Source organism: Plasmodium coatneyi, chromosome 3 (genome assembly GCF_001680005.1).
Source record: "Plasmodium coatneyi strain Hackeri chromosome 3, complete sequence".
Classification (NCBI taxonomy): domain Eukaryota; phylum Apicomplexa; class Aconoidasida; order Haemosporida; family Plasmodiidae; genus Plasmodium; species Plasmodium coatneyi.
In genome coordinates, this window is record NC_033558.1 from 388,677 (window position 1) to 411,361 (window position 22,685).

Genomic DNA, 22,685 nt, shown 5'->3' on the forward strand with positions numbered 1-22,685 from the left:
GATTGACCACCCTTCTGACCTCCTTACCCCATACCTTCCTACCATTCCTGTGTTCCTTGGTATGTCTGCTATGAGTTATTTCCTTTGGAAGGTAAGAAAAGGAAGGATAAAGCAAAAAAAATAAAAAAAGAAGAAAAGAAAAAAGAAAAAAGAGGAAAAAAAAAAAAAAAAAAAAAAAAAAGGAGAAAAAATATTTTCCGCAAAAAGAAAATATAAAAAAAAAGTTTTAGGGTTCTGGGTTCCGCGTTTGCAGGTGTAAGGACAACAATGTGGCCTGGTGTTCAGCTCTTTAGGGAAGGGTATACGTCTGAAGTGTGAATACTAAAAAAAAAAAAAAAAAAAAAAAAAATTATTTTTAGAAGAAGGAAAAAAAAAAGAAAGGAAAAAAAAAAGAAAGGAAAAAAAAAGGAGTGAATGAGTAAAGGAGTGTAAGGTTTCACATTGAAGGTGTGCGTAGGATTTCGCAATTTAGGGGTGTGCGTAGGATTTCGCAATTTAGGGGTATGCCTAGGATTTCGCAATTTAGGGTTTTGCGTAGGATTTCGCAATTTAGGGGTGTGTGTAGGATTTTGCATTTTAGGGGTGTGTTTAGGATTTCTTATTTAAGGGTGTGTAGGATTTCACATTTAGGGGATGTGTATAGGATTCCGCATTTTAGGGTGTAAGATTAAGGGCGTAGGGTGTGGAATTGTGCATTTTAGGGTGTAAGATTAAGGGCGTAGGGTGTGGAATTGTGCATTTTAGGGTGTAGGATTTCACACTTAGTGGTGTGTGGGACTTCACACCTAGGGGTGTCGGTTTTCGGACTTAGGTTAAAAATAGTAATTATTCTTCTTAAAATCAACACTCACTCCTCTTAAAGAAACATTTTCTCCCTTTTTTTTCTTTTTTTATTGTAGTACTTTGGAATGCTTGGTAAAAGAAGAAAACATTACCGAAGATCTCATCAAGTACGTGGTCCACCTTACTTAGAAGAACAACTCCTTCCTCATGTGGACCAACCTGGTCCACTTGAATATTATTTAGTGAAGGAACGAAAACCTCGTTCTGCGCCTATAAAAACGAGGAAAAAACGTTCTGGTCGTCGTGGTGTGGGTCACCGCACGATTATTGATATTCATTTAGAAGTCTTAGACGGATGTCAAATGGAAGACCTACATTCGACGAAGCAGGACTTTTTTGAAGTTTTAGTTCAAGAATTTATGGGAAGCGAATTTATGAAGGAAGAAAATGTTCCAGAGGAATAAGTTTCTATGGTTGGTGTTCCTAAGGAACGGGTTCAAAATTCAGATTCCGGGTTTAGGGAGGAAGACTTTATTCCTAAGGAAAATGTTCCTACGGTTGAGGTTCCTTAGGAATATCTTCCTTAAGAACTTGTTTCTTAGGAAGAAACAATTTGTAGCCAAATAGTGGATTCTCATTTTGGCGTTGGTGTGTTTGAGGAATGTGAAAGGGAAGAAAATGCGTGCGTGCTAAAGGAAATTGTACTTAGACCACTTATTACAAAATATTTAACATAACCATTGTAGGTGTAGTCGTGACAAACAATTGGAACAGAAATTATCATATAGGGCATTATATTTAATAATTTCTTCCTTACGAATGCGCTCTTTCCTCTTTTTTCTTTTCTTTTTTTTTTTTTTTTTTTGTATTGTATGAAGGTGTTCATGTTAATGCGTAATTAACATAAACGAAAAAAAAATTTTCCTCAGTTCACGAACCTGTTGGGAAACTTTTTTCACTAAGAAGATCTAATATGTTAAATTTTTTTTTTGTTATAGATTTTTGTCTGTATAAATTTTTTTCCTTTAAATGCTTTTTTTTTTTTTGGGGGCTAATTTTCTGTGACAAATTTACTAGGGCATTTTTTTTTTTTAGACTAATACTAAAAGTATAATAAGAACAAGGAATGTGGCAGCTTTCCTCTGTTTTATGTAAACATCGTTATTTCGGTTTTGTTTGAACAGCGCATCTAAAAGATGTGTAACATAAAAGAAGGGGTGTCATATACTCTGCGCAGTATTGTACGTATTTTCATTTTATGAAATAAACGGAAAAAAAGTACACCCTTCCTTTCTTTTTACAACTTTATTAGGGCAATTTTTTTTTTTTTGTGCAATTTTTTTTTTTTTGTGCAATTTTTTTTTTTTTTGTGCAATTTTTTTTTTTTTTTGTGAAATTTTTTTCTGTGTGACAAAATTTATATTAGGGCATTCATTTTTTGACAATTTCTTTTGGCTAATTTTTCTTTGCAATTTTTTCTGTGACAAATGTATATTAGGGCTTTCTTTTTTTTGCAATTTTTTTCTGTGTGACAAAATTTATATTAGGGCACATTTTTTTTGACAACTTTTCTGACATTTCTTTTACGCAATTTTTTCTGTGACAAATTTATATTAGGGCATTTTTTTTGACAATTTTCCCTGTAACACGTTTTTTGTGACAAATTTATATTAGGGCAATTTTCTTTTTTTTGACTAATATTACACCTAAATTATAGTAAAAAAAAAGCGGAAGACGCAGCTTTCTTCCTCGGTTTTATGTAAACATTATTATTCCGATTTCATATGAATTGCATCTGAAAGATGTGTATAATCATAAAAAAGAAGGGGGCGGACCTGCGCGCACCTCGGCCAACCTTTCGGGAGAACCTACGCGAACCGTCGCGCACAATTTGGGAGGAGCACCTTTTTCAAATTTGTCCATAATTGGATCTTAGACAGAAAAAAAAAAAATTATTAAGAAAAATAACATATTTATGCACGAAAAAAAAAAATTAAAATAAAAATTCTAGGGATAAAATTTTATAACGGAATAAATAAGTATTTTGAATCTTAAATTAAAAAATTTCCCAGGAAATCAATAAAGGGGAAAATTTTCTCTTGAACTTATGTTAATTACACATGAGCGTTAACACTTCCAAACAACACAAAGAAAAAAAAAAGTTAAAAAAGAAAAATTCTTCTGTTCGTACACTGTATGAATTCCGTCCGGTTATTTATGCTCCTTCCAGGAAGTAAACATTACATTTAATGTTACATTCCCCTTCCCACTTAAATGCTACATACGTTGATAACTAATGTTCTTCCTGTTTCCTGGTCTTCTATTGTTATTGTTCCTTCCCCTTCCTCTGTGTGGTGGCCCACCATTATATATGGTAGAAGCACGCGTCGAACTTTCTGCTGCTGTTGAAGCTAGTGTTGAAGAATTGTCTGTGTAATATAATGTTGTTAAGGTCTCTTCTGTTAGAGCATCGAAATCGCTTTCAATTGTTCTTCTTTTTTTTCTTCTGTTATTGTTGCTGCTGCCTCCAAAGGTATTACGTAACCCTGAGAATAAATTGGTATACTAAGAGGAAAAAAGGAGGGAGGATAGGAATTTCTATATATATATATATCTAGTGTACAGTTTATTTATGTGTATTTTTATTTAAAGAAAGTATTAGTAAAATGCTATTATTTTAACTTTTATCATAGTGTTAATTATACTTTATATAAAAAGAAAAGAGCTGCTGGTATTCCTATTGCTGCTGTAAGTCCACCAGACACGGCAGGTGCAACAGCACCCCCGGTATCATCGGAACCCCTTACACCTGCCCCTGCTGCTACAGCTGAAAAATAAGTAAAGAAAAGGAATAATATTAGCGTACTACTTTTCCTCCTTTTTTTTCTTTCTTCCTTTTCATTCTTTCCTTCCTTCGGGAAGGTAATATTCCCTTTCCTTCCCTCTGTCTGAATACACTTACCTAGTACACCCGTGGTGGCACCTGATGTTCCTTCCGCAGGAGGAGTTTCTTGTTGTGGTTGTTCGTTACCTGAAGAGTGAATAAAAGGGAGGAATGTTTCAATATAATCAGGAGTCATTAGACCCTAAAAATGTTGTGGGTGCACCCTTTCGGGTGCACTCAGGGGGGGAGTAAGTTTCCAAGGGACATATTCCCCCTCTTTTATTTTTAATACACGTTCCTTCCCATGTACAGATTTACATTTTGTTCTTCGTAACTCCTGCGGGTTGAGTTTTTCGTCCTTCCTTTTAAATACCGCACAATCTGAACCTCCCACAGTGTCCCCCTCATTGTCTCTGCACAGTTTGTTATAAGCTTCAGCAGCTGACTGTAGGTAATGTGCAAAGTGTTTACAGTACAGAATATTGTTTGTTGATAAATTCCCTTCTATTTTTTGGTAGTCCAAAGAATAGTCGGATACTACTTTCCTTCTAATAAAGAGGGCCTTGTCAATATTGCTCTCCTGGTACATATTGTTACACCCATCTTCAGACTTAATTTTCACCAATATTTCATAAATACTTTTCATAAGGTTTTGAAATGAAGTGAAGTCGCTTGCACATTCCCATACTTTAGTCCCTAACCAATAATAGAAGAAAGTACAATACGAACTATAACGTGGGTTATTTCCTCCCTTTGAGTATGCATAACACCAGGCATTCACAATTTTATCTACTTCCTTCTTAATATTTGGGTGGGCATTTAATGCGTTACTCAGTGTACTCTCTGCATTTCCTGGTTCAATTCCATAGAGGCTACATTTATTCAAGCCCCCGTTGAATATTTCATATGCTGTTTTTGACGGCAATTCGAGGAGGTAAATGCTCTAGAAGTGTAATGAATGGAATACATAAAGTACATATATTTCTATGTGTTCCTTACACATTTCCTTATTACATTATGTATAAAGTACTATACCCACATTATAATTAATCCATTCTGAATAAAGAAAAGTTCATATTACTCCCGTCATTATTTATGTGCATATTTTTCTGTGTATAATGAATTCGTGTTAGGAATTGTTCTTATGTTCCGTATAAATATATGTATGTGAATTTTGCTTGTTCCGTACTTATGAATATTAAATTTTTACTTTTTCCAAATAGTACACATTGTTCAATTTTTAATCAGTGATAATACACATAGGTATCAAAACATTAAGCATATAAATTTAAGGCAGAAATATGTTGGAATAAACATACTAGAACAACAGAATAGAGAAGAAAAATGGAATACCCTGTACTTACTTCCTTATTAATATTGTTCGATTATTCGTGATTACTCAGGACAGTGCATTATTATTTTTATGCTTCCGCCAGTACTTATATAAGAGTGCAATTTCCTCCTTTAAGAAGGAAATTGAGTATGCATTCTTTATTCATATTTTATTATGATTTAAGATGATTATTGCGAACTGATAATATGTATAGTATCGTTCCTACACATAGTATCCTTTCTCGTTGAATGTGTATATCAATTTATATTTAGTAAAGGGCATCATTTTATAAGGAAGATGCAGGAATAATTTAACAGGAACACCTGTATTAATTATATGAAAGAAGGAATATGCTTATCCTCTTAATAATGCTTTCTTTAATATAATTTCTCCTTTAACTCATGAGTGTTAATTCCCACTAAATCCTTCCTTCTTTATTTTTTAACTCCTAGTGAGTAAACCACGAACACGTTCCCTATCTAAGGTGTACACCTTTTCACGACAGCCCTTCCTCTTTTCCCCAACACAGATTACATTTTATATATTCATGTATCTCCTTTTTTCTTTTTTTTTTTTTCATAAGACTAAGAAATTCAGGAGGGTTAAGAGAATTAAAAGAATAACAGAAGTTAGAGGAACCGAAAGGGACCTCACAGCCTTAATGATCATTCTACACCTTCATTATTTGAAGTTCCTAAAGTTCAGAAGTATTTGAGAATATTTGGAATAATTCAGATGATTCAGGGTTCAGGGTTTACGGTTAAGGGTTTAGGTTTAAGGATTTAGGGTTCAGGGTTTAGGGTTTAGGGTTAAGACTTAAGGATTTAGGGTTCAGGGATCAGGATTCAGGGTTTAGCTTTTATGGTTTAGGTTTTATGTTTCAGGGGTTAGGTTTAAGGATTTAGGGTTCAGGGTTTAGACTTAGGGATTTTGAGTTCAGGAATCAGGATTCAGGGTTTAGTGTTCGAGATTTAGGCTTGAGGGTTCTGACTTCAGGTTTGTGTTGTCAAGGTTATGTTTTCAATATTTAGAGTTTATGGTTTAGTGGTAAGGCTTTAGGGTTTAGTTTTTAGAGTTTAGTTTTTAGGGTTTTTGTTTTAAGTTTTAGGGGGAGGGTTCAGCGTTCAGGGTTTAGGATTCAGGATTCCGGGTTGAGGTTTTTAAGGTTAAGAGTTTGGGGTTAAAGATTTAGAGTTGAGTTTTAAGTTTTAGGACTTAGGGTTCGGGGTTTAGAGTTCTGGGCTTAGTGTTCGTGGTTTAAGGTCAACGGTTAAGCATTTAGGATTAAGGGATTATGGATTAGGGTTGTTGCTTCTTAACTCGGGGCTTGGTGGTTCATGGCATAAGGCTTTACGTTTGGGGTCTTAGTGTTCAGGGTACAGGTTTTACTATTTAGGTTTTATGTTCCTGAGGAATGTATTAGCAACATTTCTGTTCGCAGTATCCTATTCGTGAGAAAACAATACGGTAGGGACCTAGGTACAAGAGTCTAAAATTTAGACCCTCAACCCTGAACACTAAATCCTGAAACCTAAAAACTAAAACCTAAACCCTAAAATCTAAACACTCAATCCTGATTCCTGAACCCTAAATCCTTAAGTCTTAACCCTTAATCCTAAGCCCTTAGTCCTAAAACAAGAACCCTAAACCTCTAAAGCATGAACAACTAGGCCCTCAGCGCTGAACTAAGAAACCTAAATCCTGAACACTAAAGCCTAAACCCTGAAACCTAAACCCTTAAACACATAAACCCTAAATTCTGAACCCTAAGGCCTAAGCTCTCAACTCTAAACCCTGAACCCTGAAAACCTGAAACCCTCAACAATAAGCCCTGAACCCTAAACTCTAAACCCTAAATCCTGGAACCCTAAACCTTAAATGTTGAACCTGAATATTGGGTCCCATTCCTGGGATTTTGAAGGTGGAACCCTGAGCCCAAATTGTGGGTGCCACTCCTGGGATACTAAGCCTGAACCTTGAATCTTCACCCAGGAATCCTCAACTAGATCCCTAATCCGAGAACGTACATTGTTACACCCTGAAATCATATTCTTACACCCTGAATCAATATTCTTACATCGCGAATCCACATTCTTATATCCAAAATCTATATTCCCACACCCTGAACCCATATTCTTACACTCTGAGCTTCCACTCTAATACCCTGATCCTACATCCTTACACCTTGAACCTACATTCTTATATCCTCACAAGTTCCATTCCTTTTCTTTTTCCTGTCCATCTTTATAATGTTAATTATTTTGTAAATTTCCGTACGTTACTTTACTTTTCATTCTTTTCCTTTTTTTCCTTCGTAAGTTCTCATGAACTGAACATCTTTTTTAATTCTTCCCTTTTTTTTCAACTTTCACCTTTAAAAGTTGTGTACATTCTACACTTAAAGGGGTAGGCTACGCCTTTATTGTGAGTGCTTATTTTGGGTTTGTTGTTTGAGGAGTGTGAAAGGGGAAGAGTAAATACGTGTGTGATAAAGGAGTTGTATATTTAGATCATTTATTACAAACTATTTGAAAAAGCCAAAAAAGGGACATATAAATAAAATTCATATATGGGAACAATATTCCACTTTCCTTTCATTAAGCGACATATATAATTTGTTATAATATTTGTATTACTTTTTATTTTTTTCACTTTTTTTTTTTTTTTCGTGTTGTATGGAAGTGTTTACATGTTCATGCGTAATCAATATGAGGTAAAAAAAATTTTCTCAGCTCACAGACGTGTTAAGAAATTTTTTTACCTGAAGATCCAATATGTTCATTAATTTTGTTACAGGTCTTCATATTTGTAATTTTTTTTTTTTTTTTTGTTTAATGTGCCAGTTTGCCCTTATATAATTTTATTTTTTTTCGTAGACACACATGTGTGACATGGTAAAATTTGTGTAATTGTACACAGTTCCCACTTTTTTTTTTTGCGGAAAACAGCACATGTAATGTGATGCTTCGCTAAATTAACTTTGGGCAAAAAAAAAAAAAAAGCAGTGTAAGCCAAGCCCCTCCTTACTTTTTTGTGGTTGTTGCTTATTTGGTTGCTCCTTATTTGGGTTGTTGTTGTGCTTCCCCTCCCCTTTTTTATTGTGTATAATTTTTCCATTTTTTTTTGTTTTTTTAATTTTAGAAGGGTAGACTGAAATTTTTTTTTATGATCAAATGAGAAAATTCTTTTTTTTTTTTTTAATATTATGAATTCAATTCAATTTAATTTTTTTTTTCTTCTATTTTTTTTGTTGAATGTACCAGTTGATCCTTTATTAGTTTATTTTTTTCGTACGCACAAGTGTGACATGGTAAAAATTTGTAATTATGCAGTTCTTTTTTTTTGTAAGAACACACTTTTTTTTTTTTTTTGCGGGGAGGAGGAGAAGCGCACATGTGACATGGTAAAGAATTTGTACACAGTTCCTTTTTTTTAAGACACATTTTTGCGGAGCAGCGCATGTGATGCTTGGCTGGACTTCGTCAAAAAAAGCAGTAACCCCCCCCTTTTTTTTTTGTGCGTACTTGCTCAGTTCTTTTTTTAAAAATTTTAAAGGTAGGACTTTGTTTTTCTTTTTTTTTTATTTCTTCTTTCTGTCTTTTTTTATTCCTTTTCTTCATTTTTCTTTCTTTTTTTCCTACATTTATAAGTTTGAATAAGCACATAAGGAAAGAATACTCCCAACGCAGATGCGGAAAAAGAACAAAAAAAAAAAAAGAAAAATGTGCTGACCTCTTCAAAAAAGTATTTATGTTTAAAAAAAGAAAAAAATAATTTTGAAAATAAAAAAAATTACAAGTGTAAAAACTTATAACAAAAAAAATTTCATGAACATATTTTGGGTTGTCAATAAAAAAAATTATCCAAACAAATCAAACTAAAGTGGGTAAGAAAATTTTTTTCCTTTTGGCTTATTATTAATTACACATGAACGTAAACAATTTAATACAGAACGAAAAAAAAAAAAAAAGAAAAATATTTACTACACCCTAAACCCGGAATCTGAACTTGGAATCTGTTCCTCGCGAAGCTCTTCCATACGAACATCTACATTAGGAACAATGTCTTTCTCCATAAACCCGAAATCTGAACTTTGAACTTCTTCCATAGGAACATATTCCTTAGGAACATTTTCTTCTCTTATGAATTCACTTCCCATAAATTCTTGAACCAATATTTCAAAAAAGTCTTCCTGGACCAGCTTGGTGTCCCCTTTTTGACATTCGTCTAAGACTTCTAAATGAATATCAATAATCATGCGGCGACGTACACCACCACCACCACGACCTGCACGGTGACGACCAGGAACCCGTTTTTTCCTCCTTTTTTTAGGCATAGAACGAGGTTTGCGTTCCCTTACAATGTAATATTCACGTGGACCAGGTTGGTCCACATGAGCAAGGAGTTGTTCTTCCAATGTTGGACCACGAATTTGAGGACCTCTTCTATAACGTTTTCTTGTCTTACGTTGCATTCCAAAATACTACAAAAAAAAAAGAAAAAAAAAAAGGGTAAAAATATTTCTTTAATAGGGGTGCGAAATGTTTTATTCACGCAACAGTAAGTACTACTTCAAACCCTAAAATGCGAAATCTTACAAACGCATCCTAAAATGCGAAATTCTACACACACCCCTTAAAGTGCGAAATCCTACACATACACAGCCTAAAATGCGAAATCCTACACACACACCCCTAAAATGCGAAATCCTACATACACACCCCTAAAATGCGAAATCCTACACAAACACATCCTAAAATGCGAAATCCTACACACCTCCGCGCTGATTCATTTACCTTTATTTATTTATTTTTTTTTTTTTTTCTTCTTTTTTCTTTTTTTTTTTTTCCTTTTTGCGGAAAAAATATTTTTCCATCTTTTCTTACCTTCCAGAGCAAGTAGCTCATAATAGAAATACCAAGCATGGCAGGAGCAAGAGGGAGGTAAGGAAGGACGGGGTTGTCAATTTTGTTGCTAATTTGGGCAGCCTTGGTTGCTTTTAAAGTAGCATCATCCGTTTCTCCACCCCCAGCAGCAGAAGAACCAGAAGGAGGAGGTGCAGGAGCTGGGGGAGGGGCGGCAGGTTTGGGTTTACAAATAGCAGTTATATCATCCAGAGTTTGCTTTAGTCCTGTCTTATCGTTGACCAGCATATCATCCAACTTCCCTTTTATGTTATTTTTGTGATGTTCGCAAGTTGTGTCAGCTGCCTTATACAGCAGATAATCCTCCACGCTCAGTGTGCAATTTAGGTCAGGTTCCCTTTTGCAAGTAACACAATCACTGCCATTACCATCCTCCTTTTTTTGGACACACCATTTATCAATCTGACCATTCCCCTTCTTAAACATTTCTTTTATTTCTTCTTCTGTAATAGGACAAACTTGTCCCTGCGATTTTTTTATGAGGAGATTTACATATGCGTTTAGGAATAGGCATCCCACAGTTTGATCAAATATTCGGTTATTTTTCTTCTGGTTTGCGTACGTTTGATTCTCTTCTTCCTTAATGCTGTATATATACTCTAAGCCTCTCGCGATGTATTGACATGCCTTTTTTCTTGGATCTGTTGGCACTGTATCATCTGCTCCTGTGAAACTATTACAGAGCTCGTCGTTCGTTGAACTCTCTTTTATCATAGACTCAGACAGATTCTTCAATACTTTTCCGACGTCCTGATCCCCCCAAAAATTACACTATGAAAAAAAAAAAAAAATAAAGGGGAAGAATGGAATATATATGTGCAATATTCCATGTGCATGTACATATAGGGTTCATGGGACGTTTCTTTTCTTTTTTTTTTTTCCCTTAATTATGTATGAAGTGCATTGTTCCTTATAATGCCTTCAACTGCAGTGAACAATATTGTTTATTTACCCAGTCTCGTCTTCCTGTCCCCCCATTAGTTAATCTGTCCCTAAACCAATTAATTGTCACGCATTTTGTACGTTCACATAAGTTCTCCTCCTTGCTACAGTCTTTACCTATAGAAAGGGAAGAGTGATGTTGTTAGTGTGGTGTTAGTGTGGTGGCAGGATAATTATGATAATAGGTTTGGGAATGTCTGCTTACATGTTTCCTTCAGAGTTCCCTGTATTTCTGCATTGATGTTGAGCAGTCCATCCACTTTGGTCTTTATATTCTCATTGTTTAATTGACAATTCAATTTCTCTTCCCTCTTACATTCAATACAATTTTTATCTAAACACCAAGTTCTTTTCTTTGTATTTCCTTCATTAAACATTTTTTGTATTTCTCCTTCTGTGATACCACAATAATTTCCTTTCTCCTTTAACTGATCTGCGTAGGCGTTCAGGAGAATGCATTCCATAGTTCGATAAAATTGTTGGTTATTCTTGGACTTACTGTCAGTTTTTTCCCCATCTGTCTGAGTGCTATATATATGATGTAGTCCCCTAACAATTTGCTTGCATGTTTCCCTTTGTGCAAAAGTCACTTTACTATTTGTCCATTGGTGGCTATTGCAATAACTGTTCATACTGCGGTCTTCCTTAGACATGACTTTGGCAAGTCCATCAACCCTGTCCTTGACTTCCCCCCACATTTTATCCTATACAGAAAGGGGAGGGGAGAAGCATATATATATATATAATAATATATATATATTTTGTACCCATATAGAACGTCATTTCACTCACCCATGAACATATATAGATTTGTCTATATACTGATTCTGTTGTCCCTAACTATAATGGAAAACATTGCTCATTTACCCAGTCGGGATTCCCTCCTTCGTCCGTACGGTACTGTCTTCCTACGCATGTTACGCGTTCACATAATTTGTCACTCTTGCAGCCATTGTCTATGAAAGGAAGGGAAGAGTTTAAAGAGAGAATAGAGTAGTCACGGAGTAGTAGTAGAATGGTAGTTGGAGGACAGTTGAATGGTTGTTGAATGGTTAGGACATCACAGTAGAATGGTGGTACAATGGTGGTGGTGTTACACCATTCCTTGGTGGTGCTAGTGTACCCTGTGGTAACCATCCCCATGGGTGAACCACCCTATAGTAACGACCCCCAATGGTATATTATTACCTTGCATCTGTAGTTGTTGCTGTTGTTCCTTTTGTTGTTCTTGTTCTTGTTGGGAAGGTTTTTGGGGTGAAGGAACAGATGGTTCTGCTATGTTTTGTTTTAATTCTTCTAACACTTCTGCCTTTTCCTCTTTTTCTTGATCCATTCCTTCCTTAACTTGCCGAAGAAGTCCTTTGAATTCATTTGTGCCGTCATCAGCGGAGACCACATCATTATCCTCTTCTGTTTCTGCGCGTGGAAGGTCTAAATCCTCTGATGCTTTCTGCGGTAACTTTCCTTTACCCTCTATGCACCATGCTTTCTCTTTAGTTATTGCTTCCATCATAATATAAAACACACTTTTGTAAAATAGGTCGTACGCTTCAGGTAAGATATTCTTTACTTTGTCGTCAGGAATGTCAGGTACACCATTATATGTACATTCCGCATAGTTCCCACCGAGATTTAATTTTTTAAATACTTCCCTTACTTCTTTCACTGCATGAAAGGCGTAATCTATAACCTTCCTAGGAGCACATAACCACTGCATATAATATGCCCAAACCTTCAATAAATCACATACAGAAACTCCCTTTACAACTTTCTGACATTTTGTTCCTTTGTTTTCATACTGATTCTTTGGGTTAGTTACTAACATTATATTCCTTACCATGACTTTACAGAATTTTCCGTATTCGTTTAAATCTACATTAATGCTGCCGTCATCGTCCCCCGGAGGATTACATAAAGCTAAGAAACCACTCCATCCTTCAAGTTTTTCTTCCTCTTCTTTTGTTACATCCCTCGAAAATAGATTGAACCAATCTTCTATACCAACTGTATAGAAGGAAGTGTGTACATGAATATATACAAACATTATGTTCATTAGTCTTTTTCCCTCTATTATGTGTCCTATTTATATGGAAAGTAAAACAAGGTGTAATATGTACATTTATGCAGCATAGTAGTTCAAGGTACAGTTATCACTCACGTCCTTCCTTGTCGTCCTCATGCTCGTTATCAACGTCATACTCGCCTTGTACAATGGTTTCATCGGGACATTTATACTTTGCTTTTACTTTCTTTGTTTTTGCCACTGCTGTCTTCAATTCTGTGTCCGTTTGGTCGTGCGTTCCTGTTGGACCTAGAGTCCCTGGAGTCAAGTTATTCTTAGCGTCCGTAGGAAGTACCCCTTTACGCAATGTCAGAATTAAATGAGGACCCTGTGTATTTGACCTATAGGAAGGAAGAAAAAAAAAGGAGAGAAGAGTACTTTTTTTATTCTTTTTTTTTTTTTTTTTGCCGTACAACTATTTTTTTAAAGCATATATATACATACTTATATATATTTATGTATATATATATGTACATATATATATGTATGTGCACATATATATATATACATTTGTGTGTGTACTCCTATATACATACACACACATATATATAAATAATCGTAACCATACTCGTCATTTGAAACAGGCTTTACTGTTACACCCGTTTGTCCTCGCTTGAGAATAAATAAAAACTCCTCCCCACCACTTTCAGAACCTTTGCTAGCTGCACGACGTGCACGAGGCGCATCACTACGAGCACCATCATCCCGTGCTTCCTCCTCTACCTTCGGAGGATGTTGCTGTTCATATTCATTGGTCCTTGGAGCCATTTTTACCATTTTTCTTTTTTTACCACAGTATTTATTCAATGAATGGAATTGTTACTTAGGAAATGGAAAATAGTATTTTACTAAGTACCTAGATGAGTGTACAACAGAACGTACACATACATTCATTCATTCTTTCTCCCCTCTAACCTAACAACCTTCCTTCCCTAAACCTTCCTTCCCTAAGCCTTCCTTCATTACATCTCCCTTCTTTACACCTTCCTTCGTTATACCTTCCTTCTTCTTTTTATTCTTCCTTAAAACTTCCTTCTTTACACCTTTTCTTTCTTTTCTTAAAACTTTCTTTTTTTCTTCCTTAAGCCTTCCTTCTTTACACCTTTTTCTTTTTTTCTTCTTCCTTCTTTCTTCTTCCTTTTTCGTTCACTCTTAAACCTTCCTTCTTTACACCTTTTTTTCTTTTTCTTCTTTCTTTAAATCTTCCTTCTTTACATTTTTTTTTTAAACTTCTTTTTCTTTTTAAATCTTCCTTTTTCTAAGTTAAACCTTCTTTTTCTTACCTAAACCTTTTTTTTTTTCTTTTTTTTTTATACACCCTTCGGATTTCTCCCCTCCGTAAAGGAAGTGACCTTCTTTCCTTAAACCGTAACAACTTTCTAACACCCCTAAAATCCTTCACTCTAATACCCTTACACTCTACCTCTACATCCTTACATCCCTTCATTCTACCACCCTTAACAAACTAACACCCCTTCCTTCCACGAACCACCTAACACCCAAAACTGCACCCCCCCTGCACACCTTCCTCCCTTCCTTCAATTTTTTTTTTTTCCTCCCTAGAGGAAGTGTCCTTCCTTCGACCTATCACCTGACAACTAACACCCCCAACAACCTTTCCTTCTACCATCTACGAACCACCTACTACCCCAAAGTGCAAGTTCGTGCAAACCTTCCGCAACACACTGCATGAACTGCACTATCCTGCACACATACCTCAAAATACTTCCTTCCTTTCATCTTTTTCTTCCTTCTTTTTTTTTTTTTTTTTTGTTCTTTTCGTGCTCTGTGGGGAGTTCCTTCCCTTGATGCACAGTTATTCATACACATACAAATGTAGGAAGGAAGAAAGGGAAAGAAATATGAAGAAAAGGAATAAAAAAAAAAAAGAAAAAAGGAAAGAAATGAAGAAGAAAAGGAAAAAAGAAGAAGGAAAGGGAAAAAGAAGAAGGAAAGGGAAAAAGAAGAAGGAAAGGGAAAAAAGAAAAGAAGAATGGTCAATTTTGCTTCGTTCCTTTACACACTATATATATAAAATGTGTGAGCGGTGTTATTTATGCGTCCCCCCTCTTGAGGGAGGGGGCACACACTCATTCAACATTCCAAATGTGTTACACAGCGACAGTGTTACATCCGACCATAACCTACATTCGTTCTTTGATGATGACCTGCTGGAATATTATTATTTGTGATATTTGCTCCTGCTCCTGCCCTTCCTGCTCTTCTTTCCCTTTCTCTGTTAGGCTGTCTTGTGGGCGCCACAGAGCGTACTGTTCCATCTATTGTGGACACCTCCGTTGAATCATATGTTGAGCTACTTTCTGTGAATGTATCAAAGGTGCTCTCAGCGGATCTTCTCTTCCTTCTGTTGCTCCTTCCATTTCCGGAAGTGTGGTTACCAAACCAAGAAGACCATGGTTTATACTAAAGGGAAGGAAGAGTTTAAAAGAGGAAAGGGTTTAAAAAGGTTTAGGGGGTCTATGGAAGTGAAGGAAAGGAAGGTGCTTCTAAGAAGGAAGAAGGAAGGAAGGTGGTCCAGGGAGGGTCTAATGGAGTGTATATTAGTTATACTGTTAATACGTTAGTTCTTATTTTTTAATTTGGTACTATTACTTTACTTACTTTATATAAGAGGACAGGTATAGCTGTCGCTGCTAAGGTGCTGAATATGGAGGATATGCTTGCTGTGGTGGTGGCAGAGCGTAACTTTTCTTCTGCTTGGGACAATTGATTTAATAACTGCTTATTCTGTGCTGCATCCTTCGTACAGGGGCATGCTGCACATTGTTCCTCGGGAGTTGGTAATTTACATTTCTGTTCTAAGTGCTTCAGCGCATCACAATATACCTTGTACTCATTTTTGAACTCTTTACAATATTTACTATTCTTATGTCTTCCTCCTTGATGTTCTGCGCAATCTGCGGTTAGAGCTTTGCATGCTGCGGAAACTTTCTTTAGGTAATTTGACCACTTGTCCTTACAATTGGGCCCATCTTCCTGTAATTCTTCTCCTATGGTTTTATAGTCATAGTAATGTTCAAATACTGTCTTCCTATTACTGAAGGTTTCCCTGTCAACAGTTTCACTAATAACCGCAGGTTCTTCATTCTCAGACTCACTCTTCATATATGGGCGAATTGAAGTCATAAAACCTTTCCATGTGGCATCACCTGTTTCATTCTTCAATTTCTCCCATACTGTATCCCCTATCCAATAGTACAGGAAACTATAGCGATCCTTATAGAACGTTTGTTGGTTTTTCTGTATTCGGGATACATAGCAGCAGGCGCCACAAATTTCATTTTTTTTTTCCCCTATTTGATTGAAAACATTTAGAACACCCTCTATATTATCCTCGCATGTACCTGTACATTCTTCCTCTTTGCCTTTGAATTCATTATAGAACTTCACCCTTGAAGGTAAACTCTCTGGAGAATAACCCTGTAAATTTATAGTTGTTGGCACAGAAGGGGGAAGTGTATGTAGAATATGTCTACGTATATATATATAATGTACATATATATATAATATATATATGTGTATGTATATATATGAACATATATGTACCTTCATTCATTCTTTATTTTTACTAATTTTATTACATTATGTGTATATATAAAAAGTATTATATATGTGGTCCTTTACATGCTTCCTTCATGTGTACTTTTGTTGGTATTCCAAAATAGAAAGGAAGGAGCAACCCTCAATATTTGCTCTTACCGATTCTGACATGGTCCACAGAGATGTATATATTTCTATATATATGTATAATATAACTTCCTTCTAAAAGGTTGTGCTATATATCTTCATGCAGAATAAATATTTGAGTAATTTCACTGTTCCTTAATTATGAATATGGGATTTCTGCTATTTCTAAATAGTGTATTTCACCTTTTCATTAACGATAACACATTATATACACCTAAGTATCAAAATCATTATATGTACATATATAATTAAGGTAAGGTAAGAACGAGGACGAAGAATGAAGCCCCAAAACAGGAGAAGTCGCACAATGGAATAGAGCAGAAAGGAAGGAAAGAAAAGAAAGTGAAACTTTTCTGAGTTTCCTTTCCCTCTCTTTCAGACTGTTTTAAACCATTCTAAACCTCCTTTGAACCCTTAACCTTTCATTTTAACACCCCTAACCCGTTTATTCCTGAACCCTTTCAAATCGTATATGAATTAAAAAAATAAAAATAATAATAATAATAAAGGGAATGGAAACATGAACACATTAACATGTGCAAAAAATATATAATGTGCACCCCAAAGAAGAGGTAGCTGAAAGAACGTATTGTGCACATCCTCTGCATGAATGAGGTATTTGTATCATAACTGAGTACGGAAAAAAGATTAAAAAGAAGTAAAGGAAGAAAAGAAGAAGAGAAAAAGAAAAGAGAAGTAATATTATTATTACTACTCAGAAGTCAGGAATGGAGTAGTAGGTATGGTGTAAAATGTTATTATTATATAGGAATGTGTGTACATATTCCTATTCGAAAGAAAATAACACTCACCTAATTGCTTTTTATTTTATCATTTTCACTTAATTCATGAGTTTACACATTCTATCTATTACATATTTGCACAATGTACACATATGGTGGGGGGGGAGAAGGATATTGCACATATATGATCTCTATTATACATGAGTGAACAATTTTTATTTAACAATTCCTAATAACAATTGAGCACAAGTGAAAAGTATGCAAGCACAAATTTTCCCACCCAAAAGGATAAAATCACATTCCTATATAAATAGAAATGGGAATACATGAGTAGTAATGTAATGCTTAGGGGAGCCATTTACAATAAAAGAATATAGCACATTAAATAAAGGAACGTTGTGTGTAAAAAAAAAAGGAGGTGTATGTTTCATCCACCCTTCTCTCCTTTTCTCTTCTTTCTTTCTGGCCCTTTTTTTTGGCCTCTACTTTGTTGTTTCAACATATTTGTTTATATTTATGTGCATTATACATATGTATGTATATCTATATGTATGTAATGATTTCGACACATACGTACACATATGTATGTGTATAATGTGTTATCACTACTACTATTATTATTATTATTCGAAAAAAATTAGAAGTGTAATATATGTATTGTATGGTTTTTCACACACAGAGAATAAAAAGTGCAAAAATTTCAATATTCTTATTTCACATTCATATTCATAAACTTAACCACTACCGAACAAGTACAACCTTTGTATTTTTCCCCCTTTTGAATGTACTAATAGTTTCAGAATAAGTTCACAATATACAGGAATATATACACACTCACAACAGCAACAATGACAGGAACAGTGAATGTTAGTTCTCCTTCTATATTCAAGGAAACATCATATAGAAAAAAATATTATTCATATATATATAAATATTCCCATGTGTAATATAATAAAATAAAAAGTAAAAAGAAGGAAAATACATATATATAGAAAAACGTACACTAAAACATTTTCTCTTTATTACGAACAATATATTTGCAGCCGTCAAATCCACAAAGTTTCCCTTCATATAAGGATTTCTACAAGAAATTCGAAAACGGAGAAGGCCGTCCGGAAGACTGCACAAATACACAGAGGAAGAATATAGGGGCACTCCAGAGTTTAAATGGGAAAATAGAAGAATCATCTGATAAAGTACAAAAAGCAGTATACAGTGCGTGCAAAATGTATACGGAAAAGGGCAGTAAACCATCCAACAGTGAACCTTATCATTTTCTATATTATTGGGCAGGGGAAAAATTATCTAAGAATGGTGCGCACAAACTCCTTTTCGGAAGTACCATGAATTCTATTTGTGGAAGTATCAATAATTATTGTGCGCAGGTAGGGACAGAGCAATGTGGAATTCCCTGTGATCATCCTGAACAGGATATTTTCAGTAGTAGGAAAACCATATTTGATTATTCCTTCGATTACAAAGACGTAGAAAAGGAATTCCTTAAAGATAAGCACAATTGCGAAGGAGAATGGTCCTCATATAGGCAAAAGATTTCTGAAGCATGTACTGCGGTGATAATAGATTGCGCAGGGGACGGAAAGAGTGACAACGGTGAATATTGTAAGAAATTCAAAAAAGAGTACATGGAACTTTGTAAGACGGTAAACCTGTTAGAATTGAACTGTAAATTAAAATCCTTACAGGGAAGTATATCACAGGCAGAACAAGTAGCAACTTCAGCAGCATCTTCTATAGCAAACGATGCCGTAAGTAAAGCTACGACCACTGCTTCTGTTACTTCCTCCATGGTCGCAGTGGGACTACAAACAATCCTTTTACTTTTATATAAGGTACAGCTACGACTGAAATATGGAAAATATAACTGAACCTGCACACAACCATTATTTTTATATAGAACACTACATATAAGGAAGAAACTACATTATATGTGTGTGTGTAATACACATGCTCCTTTAAACCTCTCTTCTTTTAACCCCTTTCCCTTTTAACCCTTTAGACCCTTCCTTTAACTTGTCTTCTAATTCCTGTCTTAACTCCCTTAAACCTTTCCTCTTTACCCTTAACCTTTAAACATCTTTCTTTTTAACCCTTCCACCCCCCTCTTTCTTCAGTATAATCTCCTACCATCTTGGTTTAGTAACCACTCTTCTGGAGGAGGAGGAAGAAGTAATAGAAGAAGAGGATCCACCGGAAACAACTTGGATGTTTCCACAGAAGATAGCTCCACCATAGCTTCAACATTTGATTCAACAGAATACTCCACAGCATATACTGCACGATCATCCACCAGGGAAGGAAGAGCAAATAGTAATAATAGAAGAGGACAGGAGCAGCAACAAGGGCAGAATATAAGTTATCATAGTATGTAACATTGAATAAGTGGACACCGAAAGAACATAAAGAAACGCATAATTTATACAGTGTACAGGAACATAATAACATTTTTCTTCCTTCTTCTCCCCTTTTCTTTTTTCCCCATTCTTTCCGCTTTATATATATGAATAGTTGCATAAGGGAAGAATACTCCTGAGGAAATCTCCTAAAGAAAAAAAGGAAAGTGCTTACCCACCTCAAAAAAGTATTTTCGTATTTTAAAAAAAAAGCGAAAAAAAAAATATTACAAACATAACAAACTATAACAAAAAAAAATTTAATCAACACATTTTAATTCATCAATAAATAAAATTTTACCAAAACAAATCAAAATGAAGTGAAAAAAATTTTTCATTTTTTGACTTATATTCATCACACATGAACGTAAACCCTTTCGCGCAAAACAAAAAAAAAAAAAAAAAAATAATAATATTTACTACACCCTAAAACCCGAAATCTTCACTTGGAACACCTTCCCTAACAATTTTTTCCTTAGGGACAAAGTCATTCTTCCCTAAAACCCGGAATCTGAACTTTGAACCTGTTCCTTAGGAACACCTTCTGTAGGAACAAAGTCTTCCTCGCTAAACCCGGAATCTGAACATGGAACACCTTCCTTAGAAACACTTTCCTTAGGAATACCTTCCATAGGAACAAGGTCCTCCTGCCTAAAACCCGGAATCTGCACTTTCATCCTGTTACTGGGATCTTGAACCCGGAACCCAACTTACCCTTAACCCTTGTACCACACTCTGAAACTTACTCTTATACCACGAATCTCACATTCATACCCTGAACATGAGTCCTATGTCCTTTAACCAGGGGGGGTTTTTCCTTTTTTTTAAGGCGAATACAGTGTACAAGTGAGGGGAAGTTTTTTTCCTTCTTCCTCCTTTTACCTAAGAGAATGTAGTGTATATGGAAAGAAGGAGAAGGGAAGGTTGTTCCATTTCTTCTCCCTTTCTCCCTTTTTTTTAATAAGAATGTAGTGTATGTAAGAAAAGGAAAAGGAGGGTGGGGAAGGAACGGGAAGATTGTTTTCTCACTTTTCTTGTGCCTTACTTTTTTTTTTTTTAAGAAAGGATGTATAGTGTATATGGAAGGAAGGAATGGGAAGGTTTCTCCGTCACCTTTTTTTGAGAGAAATAAATGGGAAGGAAGTTAAGAAAAAAAAGAAAACAAAATGAAAACAAAGGAAAAAAGAAAAAAAGGGATTACTCACCTTCCTTTTTTACTTTTTTGCTTTTTTTTTTTTTTAGAATAGAAAGAGAAAAGAAATAGAAGAGAAAAAGGGTGGAAAGAAAAGAAGAAATTTTTAAGTGAAAAATAAGGGAGGTGCCTAATTCCTTCTTCTTTTTTCTTTAATAGAATGCAAAAAAGGGGGAGTACATAGGTAGAATGTATAGGAACAGGGATAGGTTGCATACAAGAATTTTTTGCCTTTCGTTTTTCCCTAAAGAAAGAAAAGAAAAACAAGAAAAAGAAAAAAAAATTCCTTAGATGAAGGAAAAAAAGAAAAAAAAGGAGGAGAGTAGGGGAAGGTCGTTCATTTTCAGAGAAAGGAGAAGAAAAAACAGGAAGGAAGGTTGCATGCAGATGAATTTTCTGCTTAAGTTTCCTGTTCTTCCTTATTTCGACAATATAAGGAAGGAAAAAGGAGGAGGAAAAAAAGGGAGGGTTAAAAAAGGGGGTTAAAAAAAGAAGGTTAAAAAAAAAAGAAAAGGTGCATAATTCCTTCCTCCTTTTTTTTAGAAGAAATAATGCATTGTACAAGAGAAGAATGGAGTTTTCCTTTTTTTTAAGGAAGGAAAGGAAAAAAAAGGAAATAAAGGGAGGGTAATTCTTTTCCTTTCCTTTCTTCTTTCTTTCTTTCTTTCTTTCTTTTTTCTTTACAGAATGCAGTATGTGCATAGGAAGGAGGAAAGGAAGGGAAAGGAAGATTGTGCATTCCCTTGAGCAGAACAGAACAAATCAATGTTCTATGAACATTAGGTCTTTCGAACAATAATAGTGGTTGCACGAATGTAGGGACTGGAGTCCCAATGGGTTCACCAACAGGATCACTAACAGGGGTCATCACCGAACCAACACCATCCAAAGAATAATGTGGGCAACATGGCAGGACCAGAGTCAACAGCAGCAAAGACGGCAGCCGCCATGCGGCAGCACAAATTCTTCACTACATTATTAACAAAATGGATTATGGCAAAGGGGATGAACAAGGATTTGGACAACTTTGGGGTAAATGAACTCTTTTTAAATATATGAAAAAAGGAGAAAAGTTGTAGAATGATATAATGTAAGAATAATATATTGAAGAAGTTTCCATAATTTAGTTTAAAATGGAAAAAAGATGTACACATATATGTGTTCACATTAATTTACTCTGTAGGACAAAATATGGGAAAAGTTGGAGAGATTCTCCCTCGACATGATGTTTAATATAGAGGAGGATGGACAGCAGGATCAGGATATGTGTAAGAAGGTGACGGGGAATACGGAAAGAGAGTTATGTAAAATTTTATTAAGAATATCCTTCTGGATAGATGGATTAAAGATAAAATACGAAGGCGGACAGGCAGGCAACTTAAGGCGCATCACTTGGGAAAAAAGAGAAAGAGAGGAGGGTGAAACTGAGGCAGAGGAGCAACTACACTCTTATTATAGATGTTTAATTGGAAAAGTAAGTATGATAAACATGTTAGGAAAACATTGTAAATTAAAGGGAGTAGCAGGAACAGTTAAGGAGGGTAGGGAAACTATGAGGACAAAGATGCAAATTCCGGGTGGGAATCAATTCTGTAAGGATGTGGATTTCGGAAGTTTATATTTGGGGAAAAGATTCATGTGGGAACCAATTAAGAAGGGGATAGATGATTTTAATACGGAAGACGGATATGGTGTTAAGTTA

General features: G+C 35.2%; 1 protein-coding gene across 1 annotated transcript; it reads right to left on the reverse strand.

Annotated features, from left to right (window-relative positions):
- Positions 1-8,982: 8,982 nt before the first annotated feature.
- Positions 8,983-13,706, reverse strand: PCOAH_00004830 (SICA antigen; the record flags this gene model as incomplete). The annotated part of the gene is made up of 8 exons (XM_020057298.1): positions 8,983-9,483; positions 9,887-10,696; positions 10,878-10,984; positions 11,073-11,571; positions 11,735-11,823; positions 12,056-12,871; positions 13,026-13,270; positions 13,498-13,706. The coding sequence occupies 8 exons, from the start codon at positions 13,704-13,706 to the stop codon at positions 8,983-8,985; spliced, it is 3,276 nt and encodes a 1,091-aa protein (XP_019912838.1).
- Positions 13,707-22,685: the final 8,979 nt, after the last annotated feature.